General features: G+C 35.2%; 1 protein-coding gene across 1 annotated transcript in view; it reads right to left on the minus strand.

Moving 5' to 3' along the window:
* Positions 1-26,569, minus strand: part of FMN2 (formin 2) — a 402,924-nt gene that overhangs the window by 103,554 nt on the left and 272,801 nt on the right. Inside the window, exon 14 of the mRNA XM_011380009.2 lies at positions 2,681-2,773. Coding sequence (XP_011378311.1) covers positions 2,681-2,773 — 93 coding nt within the window. The remainder of the gene's footprint in view (positions 1-2,680; positions 2,774-26,569) is intronic.

Genomic DNA, 26,569 nt, shown 5'->3' on the forward strand with positions numbered 1-26,569 from the left:
CTGGGTTCGACCTGCCACCCTTAGCCCTTCCACATAGATGCCAGTGTAATTGCTCTTCAAACTTTAAGCCTCTGTCCCCCAAGACGTTGGGATGAAGCTTCAGTTCTTCAGTCAGGTTTGCAGGCACCATGGTGGGTGGCTTTGGAAATTTCTGTATAACTGTGTCTTGTCTGCTCACCACGGAACATGGTTATCATTATGGTCATGTGTAAGGGGAACAGGAAGATTGTGGAGGTTTGAGAGAAGATAGGAACAAATACCAGAAATTTAAAAAACTAAAATTGCAAGGGAAAGCATAACATTGCTGAGTTGAAATGAGTTCCGACAGCAGGTTTCTGATCATGACTTTAAGGTGACACAAGCCAGTGTCATAAGGGACACCGCCCCCCACACACACACACAAATGAGCTACTTTGATGCAAATATAGAGACAGGGAAGAAAGATGTAGGCTTAATGAAGGTCGTGGGCTTTTCCTGGTGAGCAGGACGGGTGTGCTATGTGCCGGGCATTGTTCTGGGTACGAGGATACAGGAAGAAGCAAAGCAAAGCTGTTCTCCTCGTGGAGCTTACATTGTTGAGGGACAAATAAATAACACAACTGCAAAGAGCTGTTAAGAATTATAAAGAATATAAAGCTAAGTGGAGGTCAGAACATATTTTGAGAACATTATCTATTAACATTATATTCTCAATTCTTACAATGATGGTACATAGCTAACATTATTACAAACGAGGAATGCCTTACGGCAGTAGAACTTAATTCTCGAAATCTGCCTATTTTAGAGCAGAGGTGAGGGACATTTGCAAGGAAGAAATATTTAACAGAGACCATGAAATCTTGGCTTGAGTATAATTAAGAAGACAGAAAGTGAAAAAGTGGGTGGCTCAGTGGATTGTAGAGCAGAGTGTGGTTGGTAAACCACGTGATAGCTGAATTACAAGGATAAGAGATATTTTTATTATTAATGCAATAAAAATTTTGGCCAGTACTGGAAATAGTCTCTTGAATTGTTTGAGAGAGATTTTAGATTTTAAAAACATGACACATTAAAAAAGACTTTTATGGGATATATAAAAACATGAATATACTGATGTAAAGTAATCTGAATTCAGAGGTTAATGTAAAAATACTATCTTATTATTGAGAAAAACCTAATTATAAGCAAAAATCTGGCATACGTTATTTCTACGAAAGTGACATGCGTTATTTTCGTCTATAAATTTAATTTTAGAATTTTGTCCTGATAACTAGAATATGGGACAAAAATTGGCTACATTCTTAAAAAGTTATCTTAAGAGAAACATTATTTTGAATTCCACAATTTTCACTATATGTTATTGATACAGATTCATGAGCAACCATCTTTAAAACTGGACTTTTTTTCTTCCACATTTTGACATATTTGATCCATATAAGTTTTTCTAAAGGATTTGCTGTTGTCATCATCTCTCTTCCAGATAATTTAGAATGTAAGATCAATTAAGACATATATTTTCTTATTCCCTGTTATAACTCAGTACCCAGGAGAATATTTCGGAAAAAAGTAGGTTTTCAATAACTTTTGTTCAATGAGTGTATAATCATAGAGCATCTGAATAGGACCGGAGAAGGAATAAAAAGTAACTGAAAGTGCTGAAGGGACCATGGAAAAAGGCTCATATCACTGGGACTGTTTAACCTAATGGCAAAAAGGTGAGTATTTTGTACCTATAACAACACATAGGTTATTATCCTCACAAGACTTACAGTTTCAAAGGGAGAACTGCTAATATCTGAATTTCATAATAAGGGGATTAAAAGATTTTCCTGGAAGATCATAAAAATCTGAATAGATACTGCACCACTTAGTATTACTGGACAATTGTGTCTTCCATTCAAGTGAAATACTAGACAAAGTCTGAGAGTCTCTACCCACCCTTCAAACCCTCATAAATGATCACCAAAGATATCAGAAATGAATGATCATGTGTGATTTGTAAGCACAATATCTAAATTCCACCTGGATTGCAAATCATAATTTTGCTATTCACTCAAAAAATGACTAAGATATAGTCATAAAGAAAATTTCAGTGCCTGGTTTACAAAATACAGATTCAGATTACATCATAAATCGCATGTTATTTAAACAATATGGTGACACTTGCCAACATTTTAGAAATTCAGCAAATTGTTCAACCTTTTTTAATGAGTCATAGAATTAAGGGCTCCTTCCTTCCCATGAACAAATAAAAAAAAAAGTTTTTAAGTTCCTTGGAAAAAAATGGTGCTAAGTATCCAGAAGAATTTATACATCCTATAAAAAAACAGCATAAATGTTTTGAAGATCTGAAAAACATCAATATACTTTGTTTTTAGATATAATGTTTTGACAACTTAGGATATCTAAATTTCTATCACAAAAAGCATACAAATTTTAAAGTCTTTATGAGTTATTTTAACCAGTATCTATTGTATTTACTGTCATTATAAAAAACAATAATAATGAGCATTATTGACAAAATAGCATGTTTAGCAAATTGCTAGTCTTTCATAACTATGTGACTCATGATTAAACAAAGTTTGTTTTTTTCTGATGTCAAAATAATCCCTTTTGAACCAATGTGTATGTTTTTCAAAAAACACCTTCTACCTTTCTGCTGAAAAGGGAGGGAAACGCAAAATGTCTCTTGGGAATTTACCTTGAATGATAAATTGTTCCATGTTTTCTTTGAAAGGTTGAATGTGCTCCTTTGAGGACACCTGGTACACTTTCCCAGCTTCGACCTCACAAGCTGAAATTAGAGAGACACTGTTTAGAACACCCTGCTGTTAATGGAGCACAAAAAACAATTTAAAAACGTATCAGCTAATGTTGGAATATCTTGTTAATCACACTAATTGACATATATTCTACACATATTTTGGAACATCCAACTACTGACACAAGAAGTCTATGATCAGGGCTTCATTTTGGGGATTATAAAAATAAATTCTTAACAAACTGTAACTCTAGTTCAATCACTTTCAAACTGTGTCATCTTGGGCAAGTTTCTTAACATCGGAGCCTCGGCTTCAGGCATGACCCCTGGCGCCTGCCTCTCAGTGCTGGATCAAATCAGTTAATAGATGGAAAGTGTTCAAACAGTGCCTGGCAGGCACCCAGTAAAGCATATGCCATTATTTCCTATCAGCATCACAATCATCATCATCTACTGACTTCTAATGCAAGTTTATCCTCAGTTAAAGTCCAATTTCTGAAAAAGAGATAATAACTGTGGTGCTAATGTTAGTACGGCAACCAATTATGGAGCCCCCGTTATGTGGTGGATATCTTTCACCTTGATCTTTAGAATAAGTTGTGAAGTGGACGTTATTACCCCTTTTACAGCTGAGGAAATTAAGGCTCAAAGAGGGTACTAATTGGTCAAGCGTCCACAGACAGTAAGTAATAGATTCATACTTGAAATCCAGATCTGACTCCAAAGTAAATATTCTTCCCACGCCTGTGCCATCAAAAATGCCTAGTATCTACAGATCTCACTTGGGTGAATTAAGATGTATTTCTACAAAAGTTTCTGATGAATTTCTGCCATTATGGTAAGAGTGTGAAACCTTAGCCTAAAAGAAAATAATTTCAAAAAATTGAAAAAGCACATATTTGAAAGAAAAAACTTATGACAGATACATGTTTGACTCAGGTAAACATACTCTCACTACAATTCTTAAGGTTGTCAATTCTTCAAGAAGACTTTGTAATTGCATTATTTAAAATATTTTTTTTAAATCTTATAATACCATATTTTCCTTTTCTTTCTCCTCCAGGTCATTACTTGTTTAAGCAGGGGAATACAGGAGAGCTGTATTGTTAATGCACATTCTCCTCCATCAAATGTAAAACCAGTTATAAACATGTAGGGTCCTCTCTATATTTTCCCTGCGTTCCTTACTCTCTGCCTGAGCAATCTCTTGCATGCTGGTGACTGTTCAATCCATATCACTATCCCAGGTATTTTGTAGCTTCAGACTCATATATTAAATGTCTGCAGATATCAAACACTCAGTATTTTCAATACTGAACTCATCATAGCTGTCTCTAGTCTTGCTACCTCCATCAAACCAAATCAGGAGTTATTCTTGACTCCTTCTCCTCACAACATCCTGCTGATATCACTATTATCTCCTCAGTGCTTCTTAAGTCTTCCTATCCTCTCCATTCCTGCTCTATTCTGGTATAAGTGCCCTCCTTATTCTCATCTGGGCTGTTAAAATCTCTTAATCAGGCTTGCCATTTCCCATCCCCCACAGATCTACACAGCTTCGCACAGCTTAAAAAGTCATCCAGAAGAGACTTAACCAATAACCAACTGTTGAATAACTTCTACCCTCACAACCACATCCTGAATAGAGGAACAATTTCAAAGCCTACAACATGAAGCACAGTACTTTCCTCAATCTAGGCCTCGCCAAACTTTCATTTGCTTTTACTCCTGATATTTTTTGCAGACTCAGTGCAAGTTCTCATCTCCCTGCCCTTGCTCATGTGGGTTCCTCTGCTTAGAATGCTTTTCTCCTTACTCCCACCCCTTAACTCACCAGTTACCACTAACGCTTCATGACTTAACTCACGTGTAACTGCCCATAAGAAGTATCCCCTCACCTCCCTATATACCTTGCTTTCCTCCATTCCCTGTCACTTGTCTCTTCTGTGATCTTACAGCGTTTTATGCACGCAGAATTAAAGCTATTACTTACCAAGTACTTTTCATGTGCCAAGGACTTTCTAAATACTTTACATGTGTTCTCCCATTCGATCCTCAAAAAACCCTTTGAAGTAGATTAGTAATACTGCTCTTGCTTTATATCAGAGGAAAATGAAGTACAAAGAGACTGCCCAACTTATACAGTATATAAGTTGAGGAGTTAGGGTTTAATATCAGCTTCCTGGCATTAAAGTCATTTGTAATTGTGTCTATTCTGTCCCACTAACTGAGCAACTTGAAGAGAGGCAATCTAATTCCCATTTGTATTCCTAGTGCCTGATACAAGCAACAAACTGTTGAATGATGTGTTAGTGGTTGGATAAATAGCTACTGAGTAGAAATAACACTCTAGGTTTTGGAAGCTAGCAGACAAGTTTCAAATTTTAGTTCACTCACCCACTGAATGACCCTTGTAACTTGGGGTTAATTACCAGACCTCTTTGGATTTCAGTTTCCACATCTAACAGTGGATTTAATAAAATCTCTAACACTAGGGTGACTATTGTCTAAACTAGGTAGAATATCCTTGAAACTAAATTTGGGATTTAGAAGTAGAGCCACAGAAAAACAGTAGCTATTTTTTTTTTTAATATAAAACCAGATATAGTTTAGCTTAGAGAAGGCTAAGATGAAATAACAGAGCTGCTTTCAAAAAGTTGAAGTATGGTCCCAGAGATAAGAAAGTGTAGACTTCCTCTATGTTGAGTCCAGGGAAGGAGATGGCTAAACAAGCACAGAATATGCAGCAGATATGGAGAAAAGGTATAACAAAATATTTTTTAAAATGAGGAAAAATTATATTTTAAATTAAATTTCACTTAATTTTATAAATGTCCCTGGCCCATTCATATGAACTATATTCTTAATATAAATGAAAGCAAAAATTATTATTTTCTATCTCCTATCTTTTCCCCTTCACTTATAGATTTTCCTGTACAGAAGGGTAACCAAACAGAATTTTAGATCCAGAAAAACTCCAGTCATTTAACTGACAAACTCATTTCCAGTCCTCCTTCTAGAAGGTCACAAAAGATTCTTGTCATGTATCTGGTTGTTTCTAGTGATATCCATTCATATCTCTGCCAGGCAGCATCTTCCTTACTGAGCGTATCTAATTATTAGAATTCTCAACTACATACTGAGAAGAAATCTCTCTCTCCCTACAGGATACCCCCGTGGAATGATATATCTGGAGTTTGCTTTTAAAATATTTCAGATAGATTCACATAAATTACTTGTGTAAATGAAAAGTAATTTTTTAATTCACCATAGATAGTTCCAATCTTTAGTGAGTCACAGGACAATTCCACTCTCTTTGAAAACAGAAGAGGACCCTTGCTTCCTACCATTCTTCAGTTACTCACGCCACTGTGTTGCCAGCACTTAGAACATTTCCTGGTAAGCAACCAGCATTAAGCAACTATCTGTGGAGTGGATGGAAAAATAAACTGGATTCTTCTGTCAATATGAACTTATTAATTTGCAAAATGCCATATTTATTCAAATATCTCCATGCTTTATACATTCTATTCATTCACCGGACTACTATTATCCCTTTGACTAATTATTGAACTTCGACTTATCCATCCATATGCAATTATCACTGCAAGGTTCATCTATCACCCTAAGCCAAGAGGGTCGATCTCCCAATGAACTTCGCATCTCCATCTTCTATAGAACATGTGTAAATAATATAAGATAAAAGCAAAGCTTTGAAAAAAATAGATCTGGATTCAAGTCTAGTTCTACTAGTAGCTATGTGATCTTAGGCTAGTTCCTTAAATTATCTGAGCCCCAACATCCTCAACTAGAAATTGGGTTGATGAAGGGAGAGCACTTGAGCACTAAACACTGAGCTGACTCTTAACAAGTTCTCAAAAAGTGACAGCTATTAATGATATTATTTTATTGCATGTATTTGTTTATGTGTCTTTATCTCTGATTCTACTTTGCATTCCCTGAATCAAAGACTGTCCTATTCACCTGTGTGCCTTGTGCTTGATATACAGAGTAAGCACTAAAACCTTGTGTAAAAAAAAAAAGTGCTTTCAGCTATGCCAATGACCATTGACTTTCCTAAATATGAATATTAAGCCTCCAGTGGTAGGTCACATATAATCCCATGTAAACCTTATTCCAAGTGTACCAAAATCCAATCCAGATTACTAAAGCTCTTCACTGTGATATATATCCTGTGCAATTATTTGTGGATGGCTGTTGCTTTATTTCATTATATTAAGAAGAAAGAGCCTGTTGGATAACTCTAAAAATAAAATGTAAAGTTCTAGAGATTGTATGTACATATATATAATATATAGTATGTATACTTATATAATTATAGATTCAATAGTACATATGAATATGCTGAATAAGGAAATTTCTTTATAAGATTAAAAGCTATTCTTCTCTTAACTGTAGTACATCTTGCTGCATAACATCATCCTGGCAATTACTTATTATTTTCAAAAGCAACTATGTGAATTTTTAAAAAAATACCAAACACTACAATCTTACAAACTTGGAGGGTCATTTAGTAACATTATTAAAAACATAAGATACAGTTTTTGGAAAACTAGCATTACAGTCAAATCCAAATAATTTTTAAAAATATGCTAAAAGTTGTTGGCATAACTGAGTAATTCCAATCATGCTGTTTGTTTAATTTAAAGATCTTCCTAATCCAAAAAGATTTCGTATTGTGTTAAAGGGATAATACTGGAAAAGCATGAGTTAGGTTTCCAAATACAAAAAAAAATCCAGCCAGAGAAAAGGAAGAACAAAAATTTCCCTAATGATCCCACTAGAAAATAGGTTCCAAAATATGAATGCCATCTACAGACTGGTGTGTTGGGGGCAGAGCAAACATCATCTTATTACCGTCATATTAAAGCAAGAACATCGCATACCACTCTCTGAAATGAACCATATCGTGAGGGTTCTGGTTTTTTTTTTTTTTTTTAGGGAATTGAGATATTCCAGCTGTAACTTATACAAGTCTCCAAATCGATCAATGTTAATCAGTTTAGAGTCACTGCTTTTCTATGAGCTTCCAGGAAGATTCACTAGTATCCATAAACCTGCCTCATTAAGTTTAAAGAAAGTCACATAACAGACACAAAGGAGAAGAAATAAGGTTGATTAATCAGAAATTCTTTCTTCAAAAACCAAACTGTTTCCCACGTAAGCATAGCTTGTACATTACTCCGGATTCAGTTTCAAAAAACAGAAACCAATGGAGATAGAAAAAATAAAAAAAGAACTAGTCAGAAATAAAGCATATAATAACTGAAATGAAGAATATATTAGAGGGAATCAACAGTAGATTAAATAAAGATAAGATCAAATTAATGATTTAGAAAATATGGTAGCAGAAAACACCTGATCAGAGCATCAACTAGAAAAAAGAATCCAAAAAAATTAGGATAGCTTAAGGGGCCTCTGAGACAATATAAAGCATAACAACATTCGTATCATAGGAGTATCAGAAGGAAAAGAGAGAGAGTAAGGAATTGAGAAATTATATGAAGAAATAATGACAGAAAACTTCTCTAACCTGGTGAAAGAAATAGAAATACAAGCCGAGGAAGCAGAGAGCCCCAAACAAGATGAACCCAAGTCCACACCAAGACGCGTCATAATTAAAATGACAAAGGTGAAAGACAAAGGTAGAATTTTAAAAACAGTAAGAGAAAAGCAGTTAGTTATGCACAAGGGAGCACCCATAAGACTGTTCAGCTGATTTCTCATCTGAAACTTGGAGGCCAAAGGGATTGGCATGAAATACCCAAAGTGATGAAAAGCAAGGACCTACAACCAAAATTATACTGCAAAGCTATCATTTAGTATCAGAAAAGGAAAAGCTAAAAAAGTTCACCATCACCAAACCAGTATTATAAGAAATGTTAGGCTTTTTAAAAAAAAAGAAAAAGGAAAAAAAAAAAGATAAAAAATACAAATAATAAATGGCAATAACTACACATCTAACAACAGTTACTTTAAATATAAATGAATTAAATGTTCCAATCAAAAGATAGGATAGCTGAACAAGATAGAAAACAAGATGCTTACATGATGCCTAAAAGAGACTCACTTCAGATTGAAATACACACAGAGACTGAAAGTAGAGGGATGGAAAAAGATATTTCAGGAAAATGGAAATCAAGAAACAAACAAAAAAGCTGGGGTAGCAATACTTATACCAGACAAAATAGACATTAAAACACAGGCTATAACAAGAGACAAAGAGGGACCCAGTAATCTCACTTACGGGTATTTATCTGAACAAATCCAATATGTAAACCCATATGTTCGCTGCAGCATTATTTACAATAGCCAAGATTTAGAGGCAACCTGAGTGTCCATCAATGGATGAATGGATAAAGAAGTGGTACACATATACAATGGAATATTACTCACCCATGAAAAAAGAATGAAATCTTGCCATTGGCAACAATATGGATGGACCTAGAGGGTATTGCGCTGAGTGCAGAAAGTTCGACAGAGAAAGACAACTGCTATATGATTTCACTTGTTTGTGAACTCTAAAGTACAAAATAAACAAACCAAAAAAAAAAAAAAACAGAAACAAACTTATAGATGTAGAGAACATTTTGATGGCTGCCAGATGGAAGGGGAGTTGGGGAGGTGAAAAAAAAGAAGAGATTAGAAGTACAAACTGATAGTTAGAAAATAATCATGAGGATGTAAAGTATAAGGAATATAGTCAATAATATTGTAATAACTATGTATGGTGTCAGATGAATACAAGATTTATTGGGGTGATCAATTCATAAGTTATATAAATGTCTAATTACCATGTTGTATACCTGAAACTAATATAATATTGTATGCCAACTATAATTGAAAAATAATATATTAAAAGACACTTCTCCCTAGAGGACATATAAATAGCCTACAAACATATGAAAAAAATGCTCAACATTGCTAGCTATTAGGGAAATGCAAATCGAAACCACAATGAGATACCATTTCACACCCATTAAAATAGCTATAATCAACAGGACAAGAAATAACAAATGTTGGAGAGGATGCAGAGAAACAGGAACTCTCATACACTGCTAGTGGGACTGCAAATTGGTACAGCCACAATGGAAAACAGTATGGAGGTTCCTCAAAAAACTAAGAATTGATCTACTATATGATCCAACAATCCCACTACTGGGTATTTACCCCAAAGACTTGAAACCTCATATCCAAAAAGATATTTGCACACTGATGTTCATAGCATCATTATTCATAGTGGCCAGGACATGGAAGCAACCCAAATGTCCTATGATAGATGACTGGCTAAAGAAGCTGTGGCACATATATACAATGGAATATTACTCAGCCATAAAAAAGATGAAATACTGCCATTTGCGACAACATGGATGGACCGTGAGATAATCATGCTAAGAAAAATAAGCTAGGCTGAAAAAGTAGAAAATCACATGATATCACTTATATGTGGGATATAAACCTAAAAGCAGCAAATGAACAGGACAAACAGAGACTCAGGGATATGGACAATGGACTAGTAGTTACTGGAGGGTGGGGTACAGGAGAGGAGAGGTAGTCGGGGTAAAAGGGGTCAAATAAAGGAGGGTAGGAGGAAAGTGAAGTGGGTAAAGGTGATCAAATATATGGTAGCTGAAAGAAACTGAAACTTTGGGTGGTAATCACACAATAGCATATATAGATGTCAAATTATAATGTACACTTGAAAATTGTATTAACCAATGTTACCCCAATAAACTTAAATAAATAAATAAAAGTCAATGGAAAAAAATAAATAAAAATATAGTTACATTTTCAAAAAAAAAGAAAAAAGAAAAAAAGAAAAGAAACCATGTAGCTACTTAAAGCTGACTAATGAAGCCCATGAGATGCTTACAAAATATTTGCTGTAGCAGAGAGTTTGGGTTCCACACTTGGTCTCCAGGAAAGATTCCCAGAATAAAACTGCAGAGCTGGCCTTCTAGAGGGGTTTTGCCTATGTCACAGTCAGGATGTGTATGCTGTATGGTGGGTACCACAGAGTCAACTATGGCTTTAGACTCAAACCTCACCTGCTAAATCACTACCATCAAATAAATTGTTACCTAGTGTCTATACTTGTCCTCTCAATACTTAAGGAACTGTTGACTGGGCAATGCAACACTGTTTAGGGAAAGCCCAGTCTCTCCACCTCACTGTTTGAAAGGCAAAAAGAAAACAAAATACAAACAGTAAAAAGATGCCTTTTGCCTTCATCACCTCTCCTGAGTGGGTACATGTATTGACAAAAGCAAAATTACATGCAGACATACAGGAAGGCACAGGTTCAAGAAATATTTAGGAGGTAAAATTAGCAGAGCTTGGCAACTGACTAAAATGTGAGAAAGTGGTCCTTTATGAAGAAGTGAATTTTAGTATCAGCTAGGGGAGCCTTTTCAGAATCTATCTGCCAGGGCTCCCAACCAAGTCATTTTGAAAAGTAATCTCTAAAGACAAGACTCGGTTCACGCAGCGCTTCTAATGTTGAGTGCACTGATGAGTGAATTAGGATGTGGAACCATGACGCTGACTGGGTGTACAGTTTGGGTTGCTTTGGGATAGAGAATGCAGAAGGAAGAGTAGCTTTCAGAGCAAAGAAAATAAATTTGGTTTTGAACTTACTGGGTTTTGAGATTCCAGTGGAACATCCAAGTGTAGATTTCCAGAAAATAGCTGGGTACATGAATTTGCAGATCAGAGTGATAATGGAAATTCTGAAGAGTGGGCCAAGAATTACTACCTGAGAAACACCAACTTTTATAAAAAAGTAGAGTGAAAGAAAGTCATGAAGAAAGACAACATAGAAGGAGTTGTCAGACACCATGGGGCTAATGAAGCTAATGGGACAGTGAGTTAAACAGAGTGAGTCAAGTACAACAGAGACATCAAATAAGATAAAGGCTCAAATAAAATATCCATTCAATTTGGCAGATAGTAACAACAGTTTAAGCAGTCCTAGGGACAAAAGACAAACTCCAACAGAAAAAGGAAGGAGTGAGAGGTAATAAACCAAAGGATCCAAAAGTAGATTAGAAATTTGTAACCATCTTGGGAAATTAGTTCACATATCCCAAAACAACTGCCCAGCAAAGGCGTGCTGTGGGACTTGGGAGGCGTGGTGAATAAATGAACACAAATCCTTCATAACTTCTAGAAAATACTCAGAATACTATTCTTGCCAATGGTGGACTAGTAGATTCAGCTGCATAGTAAGATAAGTATATTATTTACATGGTTCATTCTATCCTAAAGATGGATTTCAGAAAAATCTGACCTTTAGTTAATTAAATGTATATAGATTCATCTCAAAATAGTTCCCTGTCATTGAAATATAATGAAAAGACAGAAATACCACAAACATACAAATCCCACAATATCCTTGTTTGAAGATGGCAGACTTAGCAATATTGTCAGTGGAAAAATTATGTTTGCTATGAGTTCACCAGTTTTATCTCAAAATAAAGCTAAGAAGAACTGAATAGTTTTATAAGTATACTCTTCAACAAGTGTTTCACAGGTGTACTCTTCAACAGAAGGGATTTTGAAAATAAACATTGTTTTAAATGGAAATTAATTAAGGAGCAATATGGTTTGGCTGTTTGAATATGGTATTTTTGGGAGGTAGTCTCACTTTTTTGTCACCCTCTGAGGTGCATACATCACAAACATGATACACTTTTATAGACAAATTCAGTCTATGGGCTACAAATAGATAAAACATAATAGTCGTGACTTTGAGAAAGGTAGTAAGCCTCTCTGTGACTCAGGTTTTTCATCTGCAATACATAACAGAAGCCGCCTCCTAGGGTTGTTGCAAGGAATAAATCAATTAACATATGTAAACCACTTAGAACTGTGTCTGGTGCACATTAAGGGCTATGTAAATTTTAACCATTATTATTATTGTTGTTACCATTTCTACTATCAGCAGAAGTAGCAAACAGAAATGTAGTATAGCCTAGGGGGCAAGAGCATGAATCCTGGGGACTGGATGTTCATCCTGGCTCTTCCACTGACTAGTTAGTTGTGTGTCTCTGGCCAAGTAGGTATGCATCCTCCCTGTGCCTCATTTTCTTCGTCTGTAATATGGGGATAATAGCAATATCCACTTCATAGGGTTGTGAAGATCAAATGATTTTATGTACGTCAAATACACAGAACAGTGCCTGATACATAAGTGTTTGATATAATTGCTACTACTACACAATTACCACCACATAATACCAGAGAAATAACTACTCATACACAATGAGGAGGCTAAACTCTTACCTCTAAATCTCAAGAGGCACTGAGACAATGCTTCAGATTATGAGTGAGAATGACATTTCTATAGAGATAACCTAGAATGAGTTATAATTTTTTTTCAAACATATTTTTTACTGGTAGTATCTAGTTACTTATGACCTATCTCATACTTGATTGTGACACACCTAATAATCAGTGGTGACACACCATGTGTGGACGACACTGGCTGGACTAGATGACCTCTCCAGGGGTCACCACTTGGTATGCTCCTCAATTTATCTATGTGTTCAGAAAGAGGAATGGCCAGAACTTCATAGTCAGCTAAAGTATTGAAGTCTCTATGATACAAACATGCTCTCGAAGTGGGTCTAAGCATAAACACATGATGAATAATGAGGGTACGCTGTTCGCAATTGACTTTATTTTCACATTTGTCCTTAGGAAACATGAAAAGTGAATGTGTTCTTATCATAAACAATATTGCAGTGGTCATGTAGATCATCTGAATGGATTTGCTCTATTGGTAAAGGTGGCCCAAAATGATATTAAAATAATTCCAAATTACTTATATGACATATGTAATATCTATTTAAACAGTATAATTTTATATAACAAAACTTCACAAGTTTGTACTCTACAAGCTTTAGGAGGAGACACTGGTGTTGATTAGTTTAGCTTCAATCTTGAACAAACACCAAAGTGCTATACTATTTGTAAAAGGTCAAGCTATGAAAATTAAATACCGTGTAGTTATTTTATAATTCTGAATCTTTAGGCCTGTACATAAACATTTCTAGTGATGAGGGACTCACTACTTTTGAGGCCTGCCCTTCTATTATTTCAGCTCTTATCTTTAGACAATTATTCATATAGAATTGAATTTTGCCTGCCTCTAACTTCACCTACTGACCTTATTCTTGTCCTCTGGTACAACACAGAAGGGGTCTAATCTTAGGGTAGCACGTTTCATTTTAAATGTCAACTCTGATGATGTAGTAACGGGTACTTGAATTATGTTCTTCAAAAGGATTTCCAAGAGTCAATATCTAACTCAACAGAGATTATCTTTAAATTGATGTTTCCAACAGGCTTAAAGGAGGCAGTTAAGATAGCCTTTTGCATATTTGAAAATGCTTCTGTCGACATTCATTTGTACTTAAAATATCAACTCCTTCTAATTTACTCCCCATGGCCTAAAAAAAGTGGATTAATCCATAATTCTAAAACAACTGGTCTTCACTTATACATCCAGAGAGTCTGTTTTGGTGAGTAACAAGGATACATTTATGCGGTATTGCCAAGACTGGTAAACTCTAAAGACCATGGGATATGGTGATAATCTACAGTGATATCTTTATGTAGTCTTCCACCTATCCAATTCTAATTCATACATGTGGACACAGAATTTAAGAGGATGTCATAACAATATCCCAAATAAAACACAGAACCACTTAAGCCTCTTAGTATTAAAACAAAAAGTGGAATGATATTTCTGTTACAAATTTTCCAAAATGATTAGAGAGCTTTTTTATTTGGGTGAGGATTGATATTTTAATAATATATTCTCCAATTTTCTAAATATTTATCTTTTCTTTTAATAAGGTTAACAATGCAAACAGAAAAAGGTAACATTACAAATCATAATGCTTCTTGGCATTGGAGATTTGCTTTTACTTTTAACTTCAGAGGGCTACCTTGCTAACATTTAAAAATATATTTTGCAATATTTTTCCATTAAAGGTTAAATATACAAGATCTCCACATACTTCCACCATGAAAGTGGATCATGTATCACTTATAATATGAGAAAAATAAAATAAAAGAAGGTCTCTAAATAAGAATGATCTGTGTATATTTCCAGATCACTGTATTGCATCTGAATTGCAACCATCAGTAAACTAGCCAAAGGAAATGTCTTATGAAATTTTGATAGTCAACTATAAATCTCCATATATAAATCCATGCATAATTTAAACAACCTTTTACAATTAAATTTCTTTTGAATACATTTGTGTGATAAAAGATGATATAATACATCACTTAGTGAAGACTATTTTGAAGCCATTCCCCCTTTCCAAATCATATTGTACTTCGTAGAGATAAATTTTGATTTCTGAGAATGAAATATTCTACTAGTTCAGAATATTTCATAGAAAAGAGAAGCAAACCAGAAATTTGCAGAAATTCTGAAGATGCCACTGAAAGACTACAGGGAAAGTTTTCCTATAACATTCCTTAGCTAATTCTGATAAACACACGTTATATATGTATTAAAGACCAAATTAGCTTAAAATGAAATTAAAGTTATACCAAAATTTGTTTTAAAGACTATATACACAAAAATGGCAAGCAACAATTATAATAAACAGAGAAGAAATAATAGAGTTAGAAATCCTAATAGATGGCTAAAACTAGTGGGTGAGAGTTTGATGAGAAACAAGATATTTACATACGCTCAAAGAATCACCTCACAAATTACTTAACAATTATAAAAGGAGGAATGTAATGTCATAGTGGAGGGAGCAGCAGATGCCACCTAAACAAAGTGATCAAAGTGCTCAAGTGATGTATCATCATTAGCAGTAATGAGACAGACCGAAATCATGGGCCTGCAGATAGGACACATGTCACTTCTGCATACGAATCCAAACAGAGAGATGTCCACGAAATAAGGAGCCTGTCTACTTCAAAAACAGCCCAGTCAAGAAAGAGAAAGACTAAAGAACTGTTCTAAAGAAGCCTAAGGAGACATGACAATCAAATACAGCGTGTGATCTTGGATTGGGAAAAATAGCTACAAAGAACACTTCTGAATATGATCTGTGGATTAGATAATAATTCTTATTGATGTTAAATTTCTTGAATTTGATCATTATACTGTGTATATGTTAAAGGATGTCCAAGTTGTGAGAATGTATACACTAAAGTATTTAGGGGTAAAGGAGCATGATGTCTCTGACTTGCTGGTATACAACTCAGAAAAACATTATGCACTCCCACATCGAGCAGGCACACACATGTCTATGTATGAGGGACGAGAGGGAGGGCTGATAGAGTAAATGGCACAAAAAAAAAAAAATAAACAACTGATGGTCTAGGTAAAGAATATACAGGAGTTCCATGTAGCAGCTTGCAACTTTTCTGTAAGTTCGAGTTATATTAAAATAAAAAAGTTATAAACAAACAACAACAACAAAGAATAACCATGTGTACCAGTTTGTCTGACTTGGATTTTTAAGACTTCTAACCAAGAAACCTGGGGCTTCTGTACAATTCCTTGTTTAGGGTGTTAAAGACAGTCAGGTTCATTTCACAGAAAGTGCAAATCTTGGTTTTCCTTTACATCTGATTAAGAGTCTGGGGCTCTACAGCTGCAGATATAAGAATCTCTTTAACTGATGGTTTGACTGGCACTTCAAGGTGACAGCAAACACATTAGTAGTGGCCACTAAGCAGAATATTAAAGATAATTTACAATGTCTACTCTAAATAAAAATATTTAACTTTCCTAAGATGGTAGAAAAGTTTATTGTTTTAAACTATATTTAAAATGACAGATGCGACACCTAGCCTGCTTATATTTCACATGTGGTTCTAGAATTCTTCAAATATGTCCATCCTTAAACATAATATTTTCAAGAACTAACAAGTTGCTGAAACATTTAGAATTTGTACAAATAAATTAATATTAAATTCTATAATAAAATGGCATAATGCCTTGAATACACAAGTGATTTATAGAAAACCAAAAATATTACACAATGTACCATAATATACCACCTCTGTGAACTTATCCAAAGCAAAGTCTCTGACATTTTCTAAGGATATAGTATAAGCATATTCTTAGGACCAGGTGATAGTATTTTTCAAGGGCACAGGTGACTAACACAGAAGCTTATGCAAGATCTTGATAATACTGGCTGGATGCCTGGCTTCATATCGACTGCCCCCTCCAAATGTCATTAAATGATGACTTGAGTGTAACTGCACATTCCATGACTGGCCTGGAAATCTCAGCAGCTCCTCGAGAGTCTCTGGAGAGTGTGATTACTATACCCACCAATTTCTTCCAATTCTGATGCACACCGATGCTGGAACTGAGATAGTAACACACAACGGGTGTTCATCGATGTAAAGGAATTTAGTAAATGTCCCATAAAATCAAGCTGCAACGAGTGGCATTTATCAATGGAAACAGATGTCACTTGGGCTGTTATTTGCTTCAGAAATGGTGTTTTGCTAGTGGGTTCCACTGTGGTATAAAACTAGTTTATGAATTTAGAAATACTTAAAACATATGGTCCCCAAGAGCAAATCTCTTACTCATGTGTCTGTTTTCAAGATAGAAATAAAGTGACATTATATCCAATGCTTAAAAATCATAATTCAAGACATACCACTTCCAAGTGGAAATATTTTCTAGTTTGGGTTGATTAACATAGAAGTAATGACAGATATATTTAAAGTAAAATAAAGTGTTGAGTCTCAACAGTTTTGTCAATTTGATTTTCCTAAATTTGTAGGATAATAGAAGGCTAAAGTATGAGGAAAACAAAAAAGAAGAAAAAGAAAGCTATATGCAGAGGGAAGGGAGACATTAAGAAAAAATTTGAGAACATTTTTAAAGTATTTAAAATGCACAGCGAGTTACCAAAATGCTTCAGGAGGCACCACATAGTCTCTCATCTCAAAGGAGCAAAGTCAGAAAAAGAACTTACTAGGGGATTTATGAGTTTTAAGTTTTTGGAACTTTTAAAGTCTCTAGACATATCTCAAAAGAAAAAAAAATGTAATTTAACTCTGACTTAAATATTTGAAACTATTCTAGAATCAAAGTAATTTATCAACAGGGTTGTATATCTCTAACATGCTCCCATCAGCTAAGATAGAAATTATATGGAAACTGATTAAATATGCTTAGAATACTTACCAATCCTATGGATTAATAAACATTATCTCTAGCTGTTAGACTAGGCAGATAGACTGATATGAGAAGGAAGGTGAGAAACCCACAGGGGCATGGACATGGTTACTATGAGCCCTGACAGACCCTTAGCAGAGCTCAAAGCCCACAATATCCTGACCCAGAGACACAGGTGGTCTTTGCCACAAAAACACGTGTGCAGATCAGGACCCATTCATCTTTGGCCTAATTCTTCCCTTATTATATGGCTATTAAAATAAATTAGCATTGCAGTTAATGCTGTACCCATCATGCATCTGAAACCATGACAGTTACATCAACACTAAACATGGTATCTCCCTGAATCTAAGATAAACCACTTCTTTTCTACAGAGACCACCCAAGATGATGAATATTCCATTCCGTAGTGAGATCAATACATAACATCCCCAAACCCACAACAAAGCAGTGCAGCTCCCTCTCGAGCTTGCCCACTCTCCCATCTGAGACTGTACTTTCACTTTAAGAGTATACTTTTGCTTTTGATAAACTTGAGCTGTTGCTTCCTTGCCTTTGCTGCCTGTCTGTGAATTCATTCTTGAGATATTGACAAGAACCTGGTCACCTCTCCAGTGACATGGCTATCATTTAATATTCTCTTAACATTAATGAAAAAGACTGAAGGCATTTTTATTTTAGAAATGGAGAGGCAGCACACCAGAACACAAAATCAGGTTTTGGAAATGGCAGAACTGGATTGGAATTGCCCCTATACCATTCATTAATTGAAAGACCTTGAACAAGTTCCTGAATCTTGCTAACCTTGATTTTTACTTATTAGAAACTAATCAGAAATAAGTTTAACTTTTATAAGACAGTAGTAGAATTTTAGATGTTTTTGATAAATTATAGACTACGAATTCCAACAGACATGCATAGAAAGTTGTACACTTTGTGATTTAGAAATAGACCACATGTAGCAAAGAAAGAAGGCAGAGCTCTATTAAGAATGACCCACACATCATGAGGATAACTGAGTAAATAACAAATCACCCATTATCAAAACCAAATAAGATGTGGGGTATTAGTAACTGTAATGTGCTATTAAAACAGGTAAAATATCTTTTTACTGAAGTCATCAACACACAAGAGAAGAAAGCAAGAGAATGAAGTAAAAACAGTCAATAAACTGGCAATAACTACAACCTATCAAAATTACTTTAAATAGAAATAAAATAAATGCTCCAATCAAAAGATACAGGGTGGCCAAATGAATTAAAAAACAAGACTCATGCATATTATGCCTACAAAAGACTCGCTTCAGATCAAAAGACATACAGGGACTGAAAGTAAAGAGAAAAAAAGAGATATTTCACAGAAATGGAAATAAAGAAAATACTGGGGTACCAATACTCATTAAAGACAAAATAGACTTTAAAAACAAAGCTTGTAACAAAAAATAGAGAAGGGCACTTCATAATATAAAGAGATCAGTCCAACAAGAAGCTAAAACTCATAAACGTCTATGCACCCAACATAGGAGCACCTAAATATATGAAGCAAATATTCAGAAATATAAAGGAAGAGAGTGACAGTATTACAATAGTATAGGACTATCACACCTTATTGACATAACTGGATAGATTATCTAGACAAAAACATCAACAAGGAAAGTGGCCTTAAATGACACATCAGACCAGATGAACTTATAAACATTTTTAGAAAATTTCATCCAAAAGCAACAGAATACACATTATTTTCCAGTGCACATTAAACTTTTTTTTTAGGACAGACCACATGTTAGGCCACAATATAAGTCTCAAAAAATTTAAGATTGAAATCATATCATACATCTTCTCCAAGCCCCATGGTATGAAACAAGATATCAATTACAAGAATAAAACTGAAAAATTCACAAACATGTGGATGCTAAATCACATGCTACTAAACAATGAATGAGTTATCAGATAGATCAATAAAGAAATCAAAAGATAACTTGAGAAAATTGAAAATGAAAACACAATGACTCCAAATCCATGGGACACAGCAAAAGCACTTATAAGAGGTAAATTCACAGTAATACAGGCCTACCGCAAGAAACAAGAATAATGTCAAACAAACAAACAAACAAACAAACAAACCAGTCTAACCTTATACCTAAAGAAATTAAAAAAAAGAATAGCAAACAAAGCCCAAAGTGAGTATAAGGAAGGAAACAATAAAGATCATAGTAGAAATTAAAAACAATAGAATCTAAAAAAACAATACAGAAGATCAATGAATGCAAGAGCTGTTTATTTGATAAGATAAACAAAATTGGCAATACTTTAGCTAGAGTCATGAAATAAAAAAGAACAGGCACAAATAAGTACAATCAGAAATGAAGGAGAAGTGACAACCAAAAGCAGATGAATACAAAGGATTATAAGGAATTGCTACAATCAATTGTTTATCAATAAATTAAACAATTAGAAGAAGTGGGTAAATTCCTGGAGTCAATCTTCCAAGAATGAATTAAAAAAAAAAAAAAAAACAGAAAATTGGAACAGACTGATAACTACTAACAAAATCAAATCAGAAAATAAATAAACAAACAAATAAATAAACAAAAACTCCCAAACCAACAAAAGTTCTGGAACAGATGGATTCACATGTGAATTTTAGTAAGCATTCAAAAAATTAATATCTATCATTCTCAAACTACTCCAAAAAATTAAAGAGCACAAAAGGCTCCCAAACTCATTTACGAGGCAAATATTACCCTGATATCAAAACCTCACAAACACAGTACTAAAAAGAAAATTACACTCCAATATCCCTAATGAACATAGAGGCAAAAATCCTCAAAAAATATTAGCAAACCAAATTCAGTAATACATTAAAAAGATCATACATCAGGATCAAGTGGAATTTAGTCCTGGATAAAAGATTGTTTCAATATCGGCAAATCAAGTAATGTGATACACTGCTTAAACAAAATCAAGGATAACAATCATATAATCATTTAATCATATCAATAGATGTAGAAAAAGCATTTGACAATATCTAATATCCATTTACGACTAAAAAAAAAATCTCAGGGAAGTGAGAATAGAGGGAACATATCTCAACATAATAAAGGCCATATATGACAAACCCACAGCTAACCCCATACTCAATGGTAAAAAGCTGAAAACATTTTCTTTAAGATCAGAAAGGAGACAAGAATGTCCACTTTCCCTGCATGTTTTCAATACAGTATTGGAAGTCCAAGCCACAGCAACCATACAAGAAAAAGAAATAAAGGGCTTCCATGTTGGTAAGGAAAAACTTACACTGTCACTATAGGCAGATGACATGATACTATATATAGAAAACCCCCCAAAACTATTAGAACTAATAAATTAATTCAGTAAAGTAGCAGGTGTCAAAGTTAATACACAGAAATGAGTTGCATTTTTATACACCAATAATGAATCATCAGAAAGAGATATTAAAAAAATAATCCAAGTGCCTGCCAACATAGCAGAGTAGGTAAATGCTGCGCCTGCTTCCTCCTACGACATTAAAATTACAACTAAATTATAGAAAAATCAACCTGGAGAACCATCTTAAGACTAACTGAACAGAAGTCCTATAACTAAGGACATAAAGACATCACACAGAGACTGGTAAGATGGGCAGAGACGTGAAGTAGGCTGGTTTCACACCTACATGTGGTGGTTTAGAATCAGGAGGGAAATCTCAGCTACAGATATCCCTGCTGAAGAGCGAGGGGTCCAAGCCCCACATGGGGCTCCCCAGCCCAGAGCACCACTACTGAGAACAGGAGTCCCCACAAAATCTGGTTATGAAAATCAGCAAGCATTCCTACCTGCCAGGTAAAGTGGAAGGCTCCTGGAAACCCAAGCATACTCTTAAAAGGCCTTCACAAAGACTGTCTTGTTTCCAGGCATTCACCCTGGACTCCAATGGAGAGGAGGCTCAGGAGGCACCAGAAACATACAGGGAGAAACTGAGTTGTGTGGCATCAGGAGAAGCACTGAGGGATGGCTGCCATGATCCCTGCATTGAGCCCTCCTCCCCTGTAGCCACTGAGCTTGTGCCATCTTTCCCATTGAGCCCTCCCCCCACAAGGCCGAATCTGAATCTGCATTGGCCTGGTGACTTCTTGGAACCCTGACCCACCTAATTTGCACACCACCTGAAGCTCCTTCAGTGGTAGGCAGCCAGTGTTGGCCCACAATGCCGTTTTCCTTGGACAACTCCTGGGGGTCAATGGGCCTCCCGGGGTGGGGGGGTGGAGAGTAGCAGCTGGCATTCGTGTGGCCTGAGCCGACTGCTGAGGATCCTGGGCTCAGCACTTGTGGCAAATCTAAATCTGATTTAACCTGATGAACAACATTTGCCTGAACCTAGTGGCTCCCTGAGATGCCGCCTCACCCAACTCCCATACCTCCAGAGGCTCTTTCAGCAGCTGAGACTTAAAGTGACAGAAGGCCTCAAGGTTCCCTGGGACTTTTGCTGAGCAGCCCCGGTACTAGGGGCAGTTGTCCTTGGTTTGAAGCGTAGCCTCTCCCATGCACCTCCAGGTCCAAAACAGGCAGTGAAAAAACCTTGGATTGCTTTGTAGGTCCTACCAGGTAGTCCTGGGCTGATAATAGGCAGCAGATAACTTTGGTCTACACCAGAGCCCCTCCCAAGAAGCCCCAGAGCCAATACATCTGGTGGACAGCTCAGACCACAACAGAGCACCACCTGAATAGCCCCACAAGTAGCACACCCAAAGTGTGGTCTCAGCAGGCACCAGTACCAATGAGGCGAATCCCACTCCATGAGGTCAACCCCTGCACAGGAGCTCCTGTGCTGTGGTTGTGGGCAATCTTCACAGTCAGCCTAAGGGTCAGTCCCACCCACTGACATGCCAACAGCAATCATGCCCCAACTATAATGGGAAGGCACACACAACCCACACAAGGGACACTCTTGAAGCATCCTGGTCAGATTACCAGTCTCCCTGGGCCCCACAAGACACCTGCTACATAAGGCCTCTCCATTAAGACTAGGAGACGTGGCAGAATTACCTAAACAAACATAGAGAGGCAGAAAAGATGAGAAGACAAAGGAAGATGTCCTAAATTAAAGAATGGGAGAAAACTCCAGAAAATGAACTCCACAAAACGGAGGTAAGCAATCTACCAGATACAGAATTCAAAACGTTGGTTATAAAGATGCTCAAGAAACTTAGAACTTCAACAAAGAGACAGTATGCATAAAAAAAAGAACATAGAAACAATAAAAAAAGAACCAGTCAGAAATGAAGAATATAAGAACTGAAATGAAGAATAAAATAGAAGAAATCAATAGCAGATTTGATGAAGTAAAGGATCAAATCAGAAACTTAGAAGACAAGGTAGCAGAAAACACCCAATTAGAATAGCAAGAGAAAAAGACAGGAAGGAAGGAAGGAAGGAAGGAAGGAAGGAAGGAAGGAAGGAAGGAAGGAAGGAAGGAAGGAAGAAAAGGAGGGAGGGAGGAAGAAAATAAGGATAGTTTAAGAAACCTATGGAACAACATCAAGCTTAATAACAATCACATCATAGGGGTACCAGAAGAAGAGAAAGAGCAAGAAATTGAAAACCTATGTCAAAAAGTAATAACAGAAAACTTCTCTAACCTGGTGAAGGAAATAGAAATAAAAGCTCAGGAAGTGCAGAGACTACCAAACAAGATGAACCCAAAGAGGTCCACACCAAGACACATCATAATTAAAATGACAAAGGTTAAAAACAAAGAGAATTCTTAAAGCAACAGGAGAAAAGCAATTAGTTACTTACAATCAAGGGAGCTCCGATAAGACTGTCAGCTAACTTCACAACAGAAACTTTGCAGACCAGAAGGGATTGGCAGGAAATACTCAAAGTGATGAAAAGTAAGGACCCACAACCAAGATTACTCTATCCATCAAGACTATCAATTAAAATTGAAGGAGAGATAAAGAGCTTCCCAGGCAAGAAAAACCTAAAGAAGTTCAACATTATCAAACCGGTATTCCAAGAAATGTTAAAGTGACATCTTTAAGAAGAGAAAAATATTAAAAAAAGTGAATAAAACGACAATAGCTACATATTTAGCAACAATTAATTTAATTGGAATAGATTCAAGACACCAATCAAAAGTCATAGGGTAGCTGAATGGAAAAGAAAACCAAACTCTTACATATTCAGCCTACATGAGACCCATTTCAGATTGAAAGACACACAGACTGAAAGTAAAAGTATGGAAAAGGATATTTCAGGAAAACAGAAATGAAAAATAAAAGCTAGTGTAGCAATACTTATATCAGACAAAACAGAGTTTAAAACAAGACTATAATAAGAGACAAGAGCATTTCATAGTGATAAAGGATCAGTCCAACAAAAGAATACAACCCTTGTAAATATTTACACACCCAACACAGGAGCACTGAAATATATAAAGCAAATATTGACTGACATAAAGGGAGAGATCGACAATGATACGTAATAGTAGAGGACTTTCACATGCCACTGACACCAATGGATAGATCTTCCAGACAGAAAATCAACAAGACAATAGTGGCCTTAAAGGACACACTAAACGAGATATTTTTAATTGATATTTTTAGAGTGTTTCATCACAAAGCAGGAGAATATACATTCTTTTAAGTACACAAATAAAACATTTTCCAAGACAGACCACATGTTAGGCCACAAAATAAGTCTAAATAAATTTAAGAAGAGTGAAATAATATCAAGTGTCCTCTCCAACCACAATGATATAAAATTATAAATCGATTAAAGAAAAAAATACTAAAAAATACAAAAACACATGAAGGCTAAATAACATGCTACTAAACAAAGAATAGGTTAATACGATCAAGGAAAAAATCAAAACATACCCTGAGACAAATGAAAATGAAAACACAATGACCCAAAATTCAGCAAAAGCAGTTCTAAGAAGAAAATTCAGAGTAATAAAGGCCTTCCTCAAGAAATAATAAAAATCTCAAATAATTTAACCTTATACCTAAAGTAACTAAACAAACAAACAAACAAACAGCAAACAAAAAGGAAGGAAATATACAGATCAGAGGGGAAATAAACAGAGTCTAAGGAAAAAAGTACAAAAGATCAATGAAACCAAGAATTTGTTCTTTAAAAATAGAAACAAAACAATAAACCTTTAACCAAACCCATCAGAATAAAAAAAGACCCTAATAAATAAAATAAGAAATGAAAAGGGAGAAGTGACAACCGACACCACAAAAAATACAAAGGATTATATGAAAGTACTATGAAAAATTATATACCAAAAAATCAGAGTCTAGAAGAAATGAATAAATTTACTAAAAACACACATTCTTCCAAGACTGAATGAAAAAGAAAAAAAGTATCTGAGTAGGCTAATTCCTACAAACAAAAGTGAATCAGTAATCAAAAAGTTCCCAACAAACAAGTCTTAGACCAGATGGCTTCATAGGTGAATTCTACCAAACATTCAAAGAAGAATTAATACCTATACTTCTTAAACTATTCCAAAAAATTAAAGAGGAGGGAAGCCTCCCAAGTTCATTTTACAATGCCACTATTACCCTGATTCCAAAACCAGACAGACTTTACAAAAAAAGGCCACTATCACTAATAAACATACATGCAAAAATCCTCAACAAAATATTAGCAAACCAAATTCAGCAGGACATTAAAAAGATCACACACCATGATCAAGTGAGATTCATTCCTGAAATGCAAGATTGATTCGAAAGCCACCAGTCAATTAATGTGATATACCACATAAACAAAATGAAATATAAAAATCATATGATCATATCAATAGACGCAGAAAAAGTGTTTGACAAAATGCAGCATCCATTGATGATAAAAACTCTCAGCAAAGTGGGAATGGAGGGAACATAACCTCAACAGAATAAAGACCATATATGACAAACCCAAAGCTAACATCATATTCAATAGTGAAAGGCAAAAAGTATTTTCTTTAAAATCAGGAACAAGATGAGAATGTGCACTTTATCACTTTTATTCAATATAGTATGGAAAGTCCTAGTGCATCCAAATTGAAAAAGAAGAAGTAAAACTGCCATTATTTGCAGAGGACAAAATACTACACATAACCATTTACAATTGCATCAGGAAAACAACAACAACAACAACAAACCTAGGAATAAATTTAGCCTAGGAGGTAAAAGATCTAAACTTGGAAAATTATAAGACGCTGAAGAAAGAAATTAGAGAAGATACAAATAAATGAAAGCATATACTGAGCATATAAATAGGAATAATTAACATCATTAAAATGTCCATACTACCTACCCAAAGCACTCTATAGATTCAATACAATCCTTATTAAAATACCAATGGTATTTTTCACAGAAATAGAACAAATAATTCTAAAATGTATTTGGAACCACAAAAGATCCCAATTAGTTACAGCAATCTTGAGAAATAGGGACAAAGTTAGAGATATCACACTACCTGATATCAAATTATACTACAAGGATAATCAAAACAGCATGGTATTGGCATAAAAACAGATACATAGATCAATGGAACTAGAGAGCCAGAAATAAACCCATGCCTATATGTTCATTTAATCTATGACAAACGAGGCAAGAATATACAATGGGGTAA

The sequence above is a fragment of the Pteropus vampyrus genome, unplaced genomic scaffold (genome assembly GCF_000151845.1).
Source record: "Pteropus vampyrus isolate Shadow unplaced genomic scaffold, Pvam_2.0 Scaffold383, whole genome shotgun sequence".
Classification (NCBI taxonomy): Eukaryota; Metazoa; Chordata; class Mammalia; order Chiroptera; family Pteropodidae; genus Pteropus; species Pteropus vampyrus.